General features: G+C 40.2%; 1 protein-coding gene across 3 annotated transcripts in view; it reads left to right on the top strand.

Moving 5' to 3' along the window:
- The window catches only part of cpne4b (copine IVb), a 256,642-nt gene that overhangs the window by 184,616 nt on the left and 55,164 nt on the right, over nt 1–16,862 (top strand). For 2 of the 3 annotated variants that reach the window (XM_052015660.1, XM_052015659.1), the window contains exon 5: nt 9,043–9,117. The exons of the other annotated variant lie outside the window; for it this stretch is intronic. In XM_052015660.1, the coding sequence (XP_051871620.1) occupies nt 9,043–9,117 (75 nt within the window). The remainder of the gene's footprint in view (nt 1–9,042; nt 9,118–16,862) is intronic. 3 annotated transcript variants of the gene reach the window in all.

Here is a 16,862-nt window from a genome sequence, read left to right as displayed (position 1 = left end):
CTCATCCTTGTCTTCAAATTCATCTCTCCATCACTGTGGTCATGTCTTCAACCAGCAGGACCGTAAACTCTTGATTTTCATCCCACTGTTGAAGATGCCCCAGAGGTCTCTTCTACCCCTATATAATCACTCTTGGAACAAATTGAATATTGTATCTCCGGAATTTGCATTAATATATTTAAAAAATCCATGGTATTTTTCAGAGAAAACAATAAATGAAACAAAAACAAAAAATGCTGGAAACACTCAGCAAGTTAGACAGCATCCATGGAAAGATAAACAGAATTAACAATTCAGATTGAAGAATGTCAGAACAATAAATGAAGAAAGAAGGGATGCCAACCCACTTTGGGACAAATAAAGACATCAGACTGCTCTGAACAGGGATAGGGTCCCCCTTGTCCTCACATTTCATCCCACCAGCCTACGTATCCAACACGTCATTCTCCGCCACTTCTGCCATCTCCAACGGGACCCCACCACCAAGCATATCTTCCCCTCCACATCCCTTCCTGCCTTTTGCAGGGACTGCTCTCTCTGCGACTCCCTAGTTCACTCCTCCCCTCCCCCCACCATCCCGCTCCCGCCCCGGGAACTTTTCACTGCTCCCACCATAGGTGCAACACCTGCCCCTACATCACCTCCATCCAGTCCTTTCAGGTGAGACAGAGATTCACCTGCACCTCCCTTAATATCATGTACTGCATTTGGTGCTCCAAGTGTGGCCTCCTCTACATTGGTGAGACCAAACGCAGACTAGGTGACCTTTTTGCAGAACACCTACGCTCTGTCCGTATTTTCATCTAGATTCCAGCATCTGCAGTCCTATGTTTCTCTAGTAAGACTGCTCCAAAGAAGGCTATTGGTCCCGTCATGATTTTACCAGCTCTTTGATGCAGCTATCTAATTAGTCCCACTTCTCTACCCTTTCCCCACAGCCCTGCAAACTTTGCCTCTGCTGATATTTATTTGTTACTTTTTGAATGTCATTAAATGTAAAAAGTATTTCATCTCATCTCTCCCAGATAATTGGTTTATGCTGATTATCATCAATCAGTGTTAATGTCCACCACCACTGGGAGCAATGTCTCCTGAACTTACTATATCAAAACTGTTCAGAAATGTGAAGATCCCTATTAAATATCCACTTCAGCTGCTCTGCAAGTCCAAACTCTCTCTTTGTTGCTGAACTCCCTCATTCCTGGCAACATTCTGTTAGATCTCCTTTGAAACCTCTTGAAGGCTTTGGTATCTTTCTTAAAGCGTATCACAGTAATATTGGCCTTACTCCTCTTTAAAAGTCTTGCATGATACGGGGTCTTTCACAACCTTGTCTTATAATTCTCTAAATATCCTGTTATAAATCTTTTTAATAATGGACTCCAGCATTTCCCTGTGAGAAATGTTAGGCCAACTGGCCTAGAGTTTCCTGCTTTCCAACTCCTTTCTCGAATAGTGGTGTATATTTGTGATTTTCAAATCCTCAGAGACCTCGGCAGAATCCAGGGAATTTTGGTGGATTATAACCAGTGCATCCACATATTAGCAACCACTTCCTTTAAGACCCTTGGATGCACGCTACCGAGTACAGGGAATGTGTCGACGACCTCTAGAGCTATTAGTTTGCCTAGTACTTTTTTTCCAGTGACAGAGATCATTTTAAGTTCCTCTCTCCCTGTAGCCCCTTTGATTATCTATCATTACAGGGATGTTTTTAGTGTCTTTTACCACGAAAGCCAATCCAACATGATTACTTTTTGTCTCTGCCATTTCTCTATTTCCCATTATTTAATTCTGCTGTCTCATCCTCCAAGGGGCCAATGTTTACATTAGCTACTCTCTCCCTTTTTATATATCTGTAGGAGCTCTTACTCTCTGTTTTGTATGTTGTTTACCTGATTACTCTCATGCACCATCTTCTTAAGGTCAGAGCTGGAAAGTTTAAAGGAGATTTACAAAGCAAGTTTTACACAGAAAGCGGTAGGTGCCTGGAATGCACTGCCAGGGGAAGTGGTGGAGGCCTATATGATAGCAATGTTTGTGCAGGCAGATGGGATTAGTTTAGGTTGGCATAATGGTTGGCACAGATATCATGGGCCAAATGGCCTGTTCCTGTGCTGTCCTGTTCCATGTTCTAAGTTCTATTTTCTATGTTCTCCCTCTTTATAATTTCTTTAGTCATCCCTGGCCGGTTTCTGAAGAAAAAATTCCAATTCTTTGGCCCACCAATTGTGTCTTCCACATTGTATCCCTTTATTTGATACCATCCCCAACTTCCTTTTAAAGTCTCCCTTACTCATTGGAATATACCTTTGCTGAGATTTACATCTTGCCCACTGCAATTCTACTCCCCTACCTTTTAATCTGTTTTCCCCATCCGCTTCAGCCAGCTCAGTTCCCATTATCATTGTAATTGCCTTTATTTAAATTTAGGACACTTATTTCAGACCCAAGTTTTGTATCCTCACACTGAATTTGAAATTCGACCGAACTATGATCACACTTTCCTAGGGCGTCTTTTATTATAAGATCACTAATCCTTTCTCATTACACATCACCAGATTTATAACAGCCTACTCCCCAATTGGTTCATCAATGTATAGGTTTAAAAAGCCATAGCAAATACACTTAATGAACCCATTCTCAAAGCTACCTTTGCCAAGTTGATTTGTCCATTCTAAAACCTTAAAATATCCTTGATTATTGCTGTATATTTCTTGCAAATCCTCATTATTTTTTGATTTACACTCTGTTCTATTTTCTGCCTATCCTTCTGAAATGTCAAATACTCCTGAATGTTCAAGTTATAGCCTTGGTTACCTTGCAACTACACCTCTGAAATGGCTATGGAATCATGCCTGTTTATTTCTATTTGTGTCATCAGCTCATCCATTTTGCTACAAATGTTTCGGGCATTCAGATGAAGAGGCTTTAAATTATCTTGTCATTTTCCCTTACTTCGCTCTATTATACACTCCTTCCTGACAAACTTTGTTCATCATTGCCCCTATTCACCTGAAGCTCCATTTTCTACATCCAGTCTGGTTTGTCCCCTTCTGATTCGACCCTCAGAAGGAACTCTTGCATTTTACTGGCACCTTCCATGGTCTTCGGTCATTCCCAAACTAGTTCATTGTCTGTGAAGTAATTTAGAAGTAAAAACAGAAACTGCTGGAAACACTCAGTATATCACACAGCTTTTTGTGTTCTCCTGCTCTCTCTTTCTCTAACTGCCCTCATTAACGTATCAAGTGGATGACTTCATCTGCAGCTTATCCCACAGTAACCCTGGCTTCACCCTGCCAGAGATATTCCATTTGTCCTGGCTATCTCCCCCCCACCCTCTCTGCAACCTAAAACTAACTTTCTCGCCCTTTCACCATTCCGACACAGGATCTTGGACCTGAAACATTAACTCTGTTTTACTTTTACAGAGAGTTTTCAGCATTTTCTGCTTTTACTCCAGAATTTCAGCATCTGCATTTGTGTTTTAATTTTCAGGCAGTTTACAAGTATAACCACTGTTACAATATGGGAAATGCAGCAGACTATTTGCACACAGAAACACTCACAAACATCGATATGATAACAGTCTGATGACCTGTTGTTAGCAATGTTGACCGAGGGATAAATCTGGGATTTGATGTAGGAATAACTCCCCTGCAAGTTCTTAGAGCTTTGCTATGCAATCCTTTGCAAGGATCTGAAAGAGCAGACTGGGCTTTGCTTTAATATATCCAAAATAAGGCACTTCTGACAATGCAACTCTCCCTCAGAACTGCATAGGATAATCAGGCTGTTGTTTTATGCTTAAGTCTCTGGAAAATGGGAATGAGTCAACAGTTTTCTGGTTCAGAGTGGAGGCGCTACCAAATGGACTAAGTCTGACCTGAAGAGATGCACACTCTCATTCAGCAGAAAACCTATCTAAATGTTCAGCATTCTGTCAGCCTAGGTTATTGTTCCAATTGTCTTACATGAGGATTTATGAGCAGTCATCTGACCTCAGGGCCCTGAGTACTAAACGATCCCAGCATCTGTTTTCAATGTTACAATCTATTGTCTGTAGGCTGAATCCTTGTTTAAATTTTCCTACATATGTACAACCTGGTAATGCATTTTGAAAATAAAGCATTTCAGTCACTGAAATTGATAGAACAATAAGATGAACTAAAATTGCCCATTTATTGTTATTAAGGTTAAATAGCCAGAAGATCAACATTTGCCACGTCTGATGTCTCAGACTGACTCAACATAATTATATAATGTAGTCTGGTAATAGAGTAATCTTACATGATACCCTGAATTTCCCAAGGGAATGAGGTAGGAATTAGGCTGTCTCTTCAATTTTTGGTTATTTGCCTGCATTGAAATGAAATCTTATATTTGATATTTACATTTTTACTTATCGGGATAGTCTTGACATTATTCTTGTTACTTTCATATAACTGAAGAATGAAACAGGAAGGTTTCATCGATCAGTTTTGCAAGAAGGTCAGAAAGACAGATTTCCATTTCTATAGTGCCTTCCATAACCTCAAGATATCCCCAAGTGTTTTACAGCAAGTAGAGCATGATTACTGTTATAATGCAGCATTACACAGAGCTATTATTAAAGCATTCTGATGATATTGGGCATAGGTGTGGTGGTTGTGAATGTAATCAGATATAAATTTTATAGTCTTAATAAATATATATATTCTATACTTAAGTGCTCTCTACTTATTTTGAAAGATACCAAGATGGTTGGAAATGTTACTTGGCCAAATATCTAAATTTATGGTGTTACCAATATTCCATATTCAATTTCTGAAGAGTGGTAAAGATGCAAATTCCTTAAAGATGCAAAAAATTCCATAAAGTTGCAAAAAAGATACAATTTGTCTGTTTGAAAAAGACTTTTCTATAGTATCTTACACATTCCTTTCAAGAAATGCCGAAATGCTTTATAATGAATTGGGTGCCTTGGAAGTGTAGATACTGTGGTAATATACGAAATACAGCCACCAAATTTGCACAAAGTAAACTCCCAGAAAAAGCCCCATGTGATATTTACCAAATAATTAGCTTTTTCATGGTATTGATTGAGGAATTCATGTTGGACCAGGACACCAGAATAAACTCCACTGCTTTTCTTCAAAATAGAACCATGGGATCTTTTATGTCTACCTCAGAGAACAGATGGATCTTTGGTTTACTGCCTCAGCCAAAAGATAGTAGTTCTGATAATGCAACACCACGAGTGCCTATTTTTTTAAATGCAGAATTTTTTTTATTAAGAGGAATTACTGCTTGCAACAACTCTTTGAGTTTAATGACCACATAGCATGAAGTTATCACCCAGGGTTATCTGCACATTCAAACTTTGGCATTCAGATTTATGGACAGTGCATTTAACAAAGTAACACAGCAATGTAATGTCTGGAAGGACTCTTTTTCCACTGAATTAGGCCCTGGGTGATGATCCCAGCAGCTATCACTTAGCTGGTACCTTTGGTAGTGACTCCTTCCTGGTCATGGTCCCGCCAGGAAGGAAAGGAAGGCAGAGAAGAATTAGTAATATGAAAGTAAAGGTACAAGCAAATTGTGCAATAGTGCAGCCAGTAATTTATTTTATGGTTTTGTACTATTAAAAGTACGGTTCCGTAGACAGAGGTATATACAAACATTCATTAATCGCAGGTAAATGATCAAGGCAGCACAGTAGACAAAACTGGGACTGGTCAGAGTGGAACACCCGCAGGGCTAGCCCCATTACTTGCATCTCCTATTGTGTATTAATACAGGAGAAGTGGTTGGTGCCTTTCTGGGCAAAGGGAGGGTATGTTAATTTTGTCTCTTTGCCTCACTGCGAAAATGTGCATGATGCATCTTCACAATTCTCTTTCTTTTTAACTGGAAGCACTTTGACCTGCATTGGCTTCAAATTACTGACAGAGACACAAATGGCAAGTGCTGATTTACTTATAATAAGTATGCTTGTGCCCTACCAATAAATTAATGCACTGCCTGTCCCAGATGGCTTCCATTTGTCAAATCCTTGTGAGACCATAAACAGATGACTGTAAACACACTAGCCAATAGCCATAAAGTGCACAATAAAGCACAGCGAGACATTTATTGTAATAGAAATTCATACATAATAAAGCTTGGTCATTAGTTTGTAATATGCCTTAAAGATTAGGTATATTTAATTCTACAGTATCTGAGGATTGAGTATAAATGAGCCAGCAATTTGGTTGCAATATGTTACAACCTCATCATGATTTTGATTTAATGTCAGATGCACCATTTTTCTATGCAATTTCTGAATGTACAGATAAGAGAAGAGCAAGTTCATTACAAGATATCTATTCAGAACCCCCAGGTTACTACACACACCATTGTGCATAGACTGATTTTGTACAGTGGTGGTGATGTTGTTGGACTACATCTGGAGACTAAAACTACTCATTCAAACACATGAATTCCCCCACAGCAGCTGAAAAATGTAAACTCGGTATCTTAAGTAAGTCTGGAATAAGAAGTTAGTATTAATAATTACATCAAGAAAACTACTGAATCATTGCAATGACACATTTGATTCACAAATACTTTTTAAAGAAGAAAGTCTGTATTAAATGCTGCACTTACTAATGATGTATAATTTTTATGAAATAATTAAAAACATAAGAAATAGAAACAGGAGAAGGCCATTTTGGCCTCTCATGTCTATTTCACTGTTTAATAAGATTGTGGCTGACTTTTTACCTGAGCACTACTTCCTTACACTAACCCCTAATATTTAAAAATCTCTCACTAAATGTTTTCAACATACTTAAGTGACTGACCTTTCACTACCCTCTTTGGTGATGAATTCAAAGATTCACCATCCTGTTGTTGATGAGCTTTCTTTGCATTACTATCCTGAATGATTAACCCCTCATTTTGGGATTGTGACCCCTAATTCTGGACCCCTACCCAGGCAAAATATGTTCTAAATCTAGTCTGTCAGGCCCCATTAGAAATTTGTACGTTTCAAGAGATCGATTCCCATCCTTCTACTCTGGAGAGCAGACATCTCATCTGCTTAGTGTCTCCTCATATGCAAACCCATCATCCCTGGAATCTATCTGATAAATCTTCATTGCATTTCTCCTGTCAGAAGTATACCCTTCCTTAGTTAGGGAGACCAGAACGGTACCTAATCCTCTAGCTGCAGTCTCACCAGAGCTCTGTATAATTGCTGGTGAAGGTTCTTTGACCAGAAACTGTTTCTTGTTCCACAGATACTGCCTAACTGCTGAGATTTTTCAGCATTTTCTGTTTTATTCCAGATTTCCAGCAGCTGTAGGTGTTTGGTTTTCTGTATTATTGCAGCAGCTCATCTCGTACTCAAGTCGTACTGCAATCAAAGAAAATTCACTTTTTACTAACTAATTTCTTGCTGAACCTGCATGTTAACTTTCAGTGATTCGTGTCCAAGGACACTAAGGTCCTTCTGAACACTGATTTTTAAAAAAATCTTGTGTCAGTATTCTGGAACTACTGACCAGGCAACACTGTTGAAATGTTCTCACCACATGAACTGCAATGGTTCAACAGGCAGCTCTCCACCACCATGTTCAAGGCAACTAAGATTGGTCTTTAAATGTTGGCCTTGATAGCGAAGTCCACCTCCCACAAGAGAATGAGAAGATGCTCTGTTTGTTTCAGGTTACTACATTATTCCTCAGCCCTCTGAACAACTACAGAGGCATTATCCATCACTTCATATATCAGGCAATGTGAGACAGAAGCTAGCATAACTATTCTAATGGTGAGGACACTTGCATCCTGAAAAATGAATAAATAAAAAAAATACCTGCTCCAAAAAGATGATCCTTGTCAGTTTGTTAAACTGCAATTAAGTAGTGATTGTTATCATTTGTTAATTTTATTTCCAGAGATCACTGTTTTGTGGAGCAAGAAGTCATAAATTGGCGAGGTGGAATGAACTTGCAGACTGTTGATTCTCTATAGCAAACTGCCAGGATTGGCTGTAAATTGAGGTTGAGGTTGCGTTTTCGAAAGGTTCTTGCTAGGAGCAGAACTGGAAAGAAGGCAGGCCTCTCTATCCACTGTCAATCACAACTCAATCCGTAGCATTCTTGCCTCTGAGTCCAAAGCTTGTGGATTTAATTTTCACGTCAAAGACTTAATTTCAATAAGTTCTGGTGCAGTACTGAAGGAGTGTTGCGCCATCACAGATTCCACCTTCCCGATGAAATATTAAACCAAAATCCGGTAGGTGGTCATAAATGATACATGATGCTATTTTGAAGAAGAGTAGAGGAGTTATCACTGACGTTCAGGCAAGTTTTTATCACTCAGTGCAGAATAAGTGGCAGGACAGCTCCTTGCCTTTGGAGATGTAATACATTCTGTTACCCTGTTCACTGTGACGGTTTGATGGGAAACTGGTGCATTGAAAACTGAACAATTGCTACCTATGTGGCTTGTTGATTTATGGTTGTTTTCTAAATATCAGCCAAATTCTTGGATACTATGGTATCAATTGATATGGGGATTTTATGAGCCCTGATCTTAGTGAATAGCCTTCTTGTGTTTCTTATGTTCTTAATGATCTCCTATCTCCACTTACTACCACCCTGACATACCATAGCCCAAATCCTTATGACCATATCATTCTATTTCTTCCCTGATAACTTATAAAAAGTAACTGTTTTTTATTGGGCCTTGAATTAGCCTTAACTTGTTTATTTTTTGCTGGACCTTAACTTAGCCTCAGGGGAGGCAAGTAGGGGCATGGACAATCTGATAATCCATAAAAAAAAATGCTATAATTGTGCATGCACAAGTGGCCCCACCGCCCCACTCCCACCCTGCATAATTTGAAGGAGACACACTCTCATCCCTCTGAAAGTGTTTACACTTAAGTTCCTCTACAGCCTTCACCCCATTTATTGTTGCTTGCGATCTCTGTCTGGCCTTCATCTCTTGACACTGATATTGATGTGAATCTTGTCCACTCAGATGATGCACTGCATTTTCTCTATGCAGGTGATTGCTGAGGAACTCTCAGGGAATGACGATTATGTGGAGTTGACCTTTAGTGCAAGAAAACTAGATGATAAGGTAAGGAAACAAGAAAGGAAGGCTCTAATCACAAAATGATTCTTTTTCACTCGGACGTCAAACCAATGGGAAGATGTATTGTTAAAAATCCTCCAGGGCATGTTAAATATCTTCTTATCAACATTGTTCTGAACCTTTATATTAAAGTTATTTTGCAGAACTGTTCCAATTCAGCAAACTACAAATGGCAGGCCCTTCAGGATTGAAGTAAGGAAACAGTTCCATATGTAAAGGTGATAAGGATCTAAATGTTTCTTCCACAAATGGCAGTTGATGTTGGGTCGACTGTTCATTCAAAATAAGAACCTGATGGATTTTTGTTAACTGAAGGTATAAAGCAATGTGAGAAAAATGGGTATATGTGTGGTGCAGTCACAAATCAGCCAGAACAGGCTAGAGGGGTTGAACAGCCTTTTCATTTTCCAGTGTCATAAGTAGAATGTTTTTAATGGCAGCTCGCATTGTAAGTTTGGTGCTGGTTCAAGGGAGTGAGGGAAAGGGTTCACAAACTGGCACTTCAAATCATGTGCTTTTATGTTGTTAAAAAATGCTTTGAAATAGACAACCCAAGTGCTGGGCACGTGATACTCTGAGGATGCCTGGATCTCAGTTCACGTTTGGCAATAGATCCTGTTGTATTTTCAGCTCAATTGAACTTTTCGGTGCCATTATGCTACATTGCATACTTTCGCCATTTGCAGAAAATAATGACGACTTTGGAATTACTGTAAAAAGCTGAACTGATATTTGAGGTCTTTAGGTTATGGCATAAATCATTGGAGTGAATGTTGAAATTATATTACAGGAATAGCTCCAATTAGGTATGGTAGAAGAGTTGGTATGTTACAAGACTAGTATTCCAGAGATGCAAGTTCAAATACCACACAGGCATTGGGGAAAAATTAAACTGAGTTCATTAATTAAATCTGAAAAATGAAACAATTATCAGTATCCATGACAATGAAACCATTGGATTGTCATTAAAAAAAAATCAGGTTCGCTAAGGCCCTTTAAGAAATGAACCTGTTGTTTTTACTTGGTCGGGTCTCTATGTGACTCCAGATCCACAACAAACTAGCGAAAGACCCACCTGTCAGTCAATTCAAAGGCAATTAGATGGAGCTTTGAAACAATGCAGAAAAATAGATTCAGCAGTGAACCCATGCATCCTTCCCATGGGAAATGTCAAAGGTCAAACCTGTTGCATCATCAGCTATTTTTAATTCAAGTATACCAATATATCTTCTGTGAACTTACTCTTTCTTAAATGTCTTTATTTTATCATCTGTACCCAAGTTATTCATTGGGTACTTCACTTTACAGAGAAGAAAGTTGAGAGGAATGTTTGATTAAAAATACTCAAAGACATGAAGGCTGAAGACAAGATAAATCGAGGGAAATTGTTTCTATCAGCTGAACCAGGTGGCTCAGATTTAAACTCATTGGCTAAAGAACCAAAGGTTCTTTCACCAGTGGGTTGTTGTGATCTGAAGTTCACTGTTGGAAAAACGTGATGGAAGCAGATTCATTCAGGGCTCTCAAAAGGAAATTGAACAAAAAAAATGGCAGGTATATGGGAAAAGAGCTGGGGAAAGGAATTAATTAGAGCACTCTTACAAGAAGCCAGCCGGACTGAATTAGCTGAGTAACCTCCTTCATTGGCTAAATAGGCCAAAGCTTGTGGTCAGCAGAGAGACCCCATGTTTCCTAGTGCCATGTGAAAAAAATAGGGAGTTGATTTTTCATGTCCCTTAATTTCAACTTCCTGGTAATATCCCAACCTAAAATGGCAAGGTCATGTATGACTGCATGGCCTTGTAGGGTATGGAGCCATTCTGTTAAATAGAACAGATATTGTGTTATCACAATGCGGGAGGGATGTGTAGGCAGAACAAACCCAACCATGAAGCAGCTGAAAAGCTGTCCAGCAACTCAGTCACATTCCATACTTCCAGTTTGTCTGTGTTCAAAACTGTGAATGCCTCTAATGTCTCTGATATTGAGAAACAATCAAAACCTCTTAAGTCAATTGTACAATTAACAATAACACATGAAAAACAGATTTCCTAGCATAAATTTTGGGTAATTGCTATAAGTTTGCACTCCAGAATTGAACTCTATGAGAAGTCCAATGCTGGTGTACAGCTGGGAGATGGTTATGGAGCTCAGCCAGGAAACCTCAGCACCTCTATGTTCGTATAGGGTCCCAAACTCCTGGTAGTTTTATGGGGTAAATGGCAGCAGTTCAACACTGATTTTTCCCCATGTATATTAGCCTAACACAATGATACATGATTCATTTTGACACAAGCATGAATTTAGCTTATTGAAATATGCAGACAAAGAAATGATTTAGATTATAACCTATGGCAACTGGTTTATGTATTAACTGATAGATATTCATGTGGATTCTTATCATTTTTACAGCTCTGCATTCATTCAAATAAAATACTAACATGAATCATTTACATGAATAAGTAAAAATCACAATTTTTAAAAAACAATTCTGCATAACCTATGATTCACATGTCAAACTCAACCCTTAATGCATGTACAATAAGACTCAGTAATTAAATCTTAGTTGAGTTATGCTTAAGTAACTGAAGCCGATTATAACTCAAAAGCAAAAATAAATGGTGGCCAGTTCAACTGCCTTCCTTTGATGATATATTTCTGTCCGCCTTGGCAAAGGTGATTGTGGGTGGTCAGGGCATAAGATATTGGCCAAAATTGGTCAAGTTAGAAAAGCGTTTAATTGGAGTAAGGGGAATTATGAGGCTCTCAGGCAGGAAATTGGAAGCTTAAATTGGGAACAGATGTTCTCAGGGAAAAGTACAGATGAAATGTGGCGAATGTTCAGGGGATATTTGTGTGGAGTTCTGCATAGGTACATTCCAATGAGATAGGGAAGTTATGATAGGGTATAGGAACCATGGTGTACAAAGGCTGTAATAAAACTAGTCAAGAAGAAAAGAAAAGTTTACAAAAGGTACAGAGAGCTAGGTAATGTTAGAGATCTGAAAGATTATAAGGCTAACAGGAAGGAGCTTAAGAAGGAAATTAGGAGAGCCAGAAGGGGCCAAGAGAAGACCTTGGCAGGCAGGATTAAGGAAAACCCCAAGGCATTCTACAAGTATGTGAAGAGCAGGAGGATAAGACGTGAAAGAATAGGACCTACCAAGTGTAACAGTGGGAAAGTGTGTATGGATCCGGAGGAAATAGCAGAGGTACTTAATGAATACTTTATTTCAGTATTCACTATGGAAAAGGATCTTGGTGACTGTAGTGATGACTTGCAGCAGACTGAAAAGCTTGAGTGTGTAGATATTAAGAAAGAAGATGTGCTGGAGCTTTTGGAAAGCATCAAGTTGGATAAGTCGCCAGGACCGGATGAGATGTACCCCAGGCTACAGTGGGAGGTGAGGGAGGAGATTGCTGAGCCTCTGGCGATGATCTTTGCATCATCAATGGGGATGGGAGAGGTTCCGGAGGATTGGAGGGTTGTGGATGTTGTTCCTTTATTCAAGAAAGGGAGTAGAGATAGCCCAGAAAATTATAGACCAGTGAGTCTTAATTCTGTGGTTGGTAAGTTGATGGAGAAGATCCTGAGAGGCAGGATTTATGAACATTTGGAGAGGTATAATATGATTAGGAATAGTCAGCATGGCTTTGTCAAGGGCAGGTCCTGCCTTACGAGCCTGATTGAATTTTTTGAGGATTTGACTAAACACATTGATGAAGGAAGAGCAGTAGATCTAGTGTATATAGATTTCAGCAAGGCATTTGATAAGGTACCCCATGCAAGGCTTATTGAGAAAGTAAGGAGGCATGGGATCCAAGGGGACATTGCTTTGTGGACCCAGAACTGGCTTCCACACAGAAGGCAAAGAGTGGTTGTTGACTGGTCATATTCTGCATGGAGGTCGGTGACCAGTGGTGTGCCTCAGGGATCTGTTCTGGGACCCTTACTCTTCGTGATTTTAATAAATGACCTGGATGAGGAAGTGGAGGGATGGGTTAGTAAGTTTGAGGATGACACAAAGCTTGGAGGTGTTGTGGATAGTGTGGAGGGCTAACAGAGGTTACAGCGGGATGTAGGATGCAAAACTGGGCTGAGAGGTGGCAGATGGAGTTCAACCCAGATAAGTGTGAAGTGGTTCATTTTGGTAGGTCAAATATGATGGCAGAATATAGTATTAATGGTAAGACTCTTGGCAGCGTGGAGGATCAGAGGGATCTTGAGGTCCGAGTCCATAGGGTGCTCAAAGCAGCTGCACAAGTTGACTCTGTGGTTAAGAAGGCATATGGTGTATTGTCCTTCATCAATCATGGAATTGAGTTTAGGAGCCAAGAGGTAATGTTGCAGCTATATAGGACCCTGGTCAGACCCCACTTGGAGTACCATGCTCAGTTCTGGTCACCTCACTACAGGAAGGATATGGAAGCCATAGAAAGGGTGCAGAAGAGATTTACAAGGATGCTACCTGGATTGGGGAGCATGCGTTATGAAAGCAGGTTGAGGGAACTCGGTCTTTTCTCCCTGGAGCGACAAAGGATGAGAGGTGACCTGATAGAAGTGTATAAGATGATAAGAGGCATTGATCGTGTGGATAGTCAGAGGCTTTTTCCCAGGGCTGAAATGGTTGCCACAAAAGGACACAGGTTTAAGGTGCTGGGGAGTAGGTACAGACGAGATGTCAGGGGTAAGTTTTTTACTCAGAGAGTGGTGAGTGCGTGGAATGGGCTGCCGGCAACGGTGGTGGAGGCGGATACGATAGGGTCTTTTAAGAAACTTTTGGATAGGTACATGGAGCTTAGAAAAATAGAGGGCTATGTGTAAGTCTAGTAATTTCTAAGGTAAGGAGATGTTCGGCACAACTTTGCGGGCTAAAGGGCCTGAATTGTGCTGTAGGTTTTCTATGTAAAATACCAAAGGAGGGAAGGGATTGTTTATTTTAACTGAATATGCCAACCATTTTATCATATGATGGAGGTGCAGAAGTTGAGAATTCATTGGGAGTTCAGGATGAGAAAGGAATCTGAAGTGAGTGTTGTAGTGCAGGGGTGGAGCACAGGGAAGAATAGTTTCTGGAACATTCAAAGATCGTCAACGACAAGGTGTGAACAGAAGAATATCTGAGCACTCGGTGAAAGGCACAGAAGAATGGGGTGTGAGGGAAGGAGTCACCTGCGAGTTAAAATGCCTGAAATTATGAATGAATTAATGAATAGCTAACAGTTGTAACATAGGACAATCTTCTCATCAAAGGAACCACCCAATGAATATGCATTTCGCAGCTTCGAAGACATGCGAATTCATCTTTGGCTGTGAAGCCAAAGACTGCACATGGTACTCCAGTGTCTCACAAAGGCTCTGTACCAATGCAGCAAGATTCTTTTACACTTAGAGAGTCATAAAGAGATACAGCACAGAAACGGGTCCTCAGCCCCAAGTCTGCACCAAACATCTACCAGCCAGTTACATTGATCCTATATTAATCCCCACATTTTATTCTCCCCACATTCTCATCAACTTCCCCCCTGATTCTACTGCTCACCCCCACACTAGAGGCAAATTACAGTGGCCAGTTGACCTCCCAATCTGCAAGTCTTTGGAATGTGGGAAGAAACCAGAGTAGTCAGAGGAAACCCACTTATATTCAAACTTCCTTGCAATAAAGCAACCTGCTATTTACCTTCCCCTTTGTAAATCCCTTTCCCCTTGAATGTTAACGCACTGTGTTTTGGGTACCAGTATGAAAAGATGCCTCTGTACACCAGCGCAAACCATTCTCCTACTGTTTAAAAATATTTTTGTAGGGCAAATCGTGTCTTCCTAACTTGAGTTTTTTTGAGGAGGTGGTGAAGGTGATTGATGAAGGTAGAGCTGTGGATGTTGTCTACATGGATTTTGGTAAGGCGTTTGACAAGGTCTCTCATGGGAGGTTCATCCAGAAGATTAAGATGCATGGGATCCACGGTAAATTAGCCGTTTGGATTCAGAATTGGCTTACCCATAGACTACAGAGGGTAGTGGTCGATGGGACTTATTCTGGATAGAGGTCCATGACTACTGGTGTTCCGCAGAGATCTGTACTGGGACCTCTGCTGTTTGTGATATATAATGATAAAATGTGGATGGGTGGGTTAGTAAGTTCACAGACGATACAAACATTGGTGGTGTTGTGGATATTGTAGAAGATTGCCAAAGAATACAGCAGGTTATAGATCAGTTGCAGATATGGGCAGAGGAATGGCAGATGGAGTTTAATCCGGCTAAATGTGAGGTGTTGCACTTTGGGAGATCTAATGTAAAGGAACAGTACACTGGTAATAGCAAAACCCTTAACAGTGTTGATATACAGGGGCATCTTGGGGTCCAAGTCCATAGCTCCCTGAAAGTGGCTGCACAGGTTGATAGGGTAGTAAAGAAGGTGTATGGCATGTTTGCCTTTATTAATCGAGGCATTGAGTTCAAGAGTCTAGAAGTTATGCTGCAGCTTTACAAAACTCTAGTTAGGCCACATTTGGAGTATTGTATTCAACTCTGGTCGCCCCATTAGAGGAAGGATGTGGAAGCTTTGGAAAGGGTGCAGAAGAGGTTTACCAGAATGCTGCCTGGATTAGAGGGCATGTGCTATAAAGAGAGGTTGGACAAACTTGGGTTATTTTCTCTGGAGTGGCAGAGGCTGAGGGGAAATCTGACTGAAGTTTATAAGCTTATGAGAGGCATAGATAGAGTAGACAGCCGGTATCTTTTTCCCAGGTGTGAAATGTCTAGTGGGCATTCATTTAAGGTGAGAGGGAATAAGTTCAAAGGAGATGTGTGGGGCCAATTTTTCACACAAAGAGTGGTGGGTGCCTGGAATGTGCTGCCGGGGGTGGTGGTGCAGGCAAATACGATAGAGGTGTTCAAGAGGCTCTTAGAGAGGCACATGAATGTGCAGAGAATGGAGGGATATGGACATTGTGTAGGCAGAAGGGATTAGTTTAGTTAAGCATTTAATCACTAGTTTAATTAGTTCAGCACAACATCATGGGCCGAAGGGCCTGTTCCTGTGCTATACTATTCTATGTTCTATTCTGTTGATTTAATGCAATTTGACTGACTAACTCTATTTCATTTCTGGAAGACCACTTTTCCTCTTTTTCACGGTCTATGTATCTTTGCTGGGGCTGATATGGGAATTAGATAGCGTGGGTGTAGACTTTATAACACGTTACAGCACTTTAATTATCCATCTGCTGATTGTCGGGTTAAGTGAGCAAGGGTACAGTGGGCTGATGAATGGCTAACTCTCCCTTAGTTGCCTTTACCGGAAGTAATGCTCGCTGCTTTCCTATGTGGCCAATACTGACAGAAACAGTTGTAGAGGCAGAAACTGATGGTTGTAAAATCATTCAGGGCTCAACAGCCTGTTGACACCACTGAAATGAGCTACTCTTAACAATTGCAAACTTTAAATTCTTTGCATTATCCAATTCTTTTTACCAATAATATGTGTGAATTATATAATGCAAAATTGCTGTTTTCATTATCTTATTGAACTGACTAAGTTAATTTGTGACAGCAATCTATATAAAGTGAATAGAGGGTTCCCAGCCGCAGAACTAGTTGTGATGACTATCTGCAAGTGCAGCAAATGAAATATTAAACTTTCATGCCACGTGGAAGGTTATAAAGTGTCTAAGACTGGAAAAAAAAATTAGAAGCTAGGTGTTGGAGAGATGGGGAAGGATAGGTT

This window comes from Pristis pectinata, chromosome 5, assembly GCF_009764475.1.
Source record: "Pristis pectinata isolate sPriPec2 chromosome 5, sPriPec2.1.pri, whole genome shotgun sequence".
NCBI lineage: Eukaryota > Metazoa > Chordata > Chondrichthyes > Rhinopristiformes > Pristidae > Pristis > Pristis pectinata.
The sequence above is the reverse complement of the archived record's forward strand: the minus strand, read 5'-3'. Positions and strand labels throughout refer to the sequence as shown.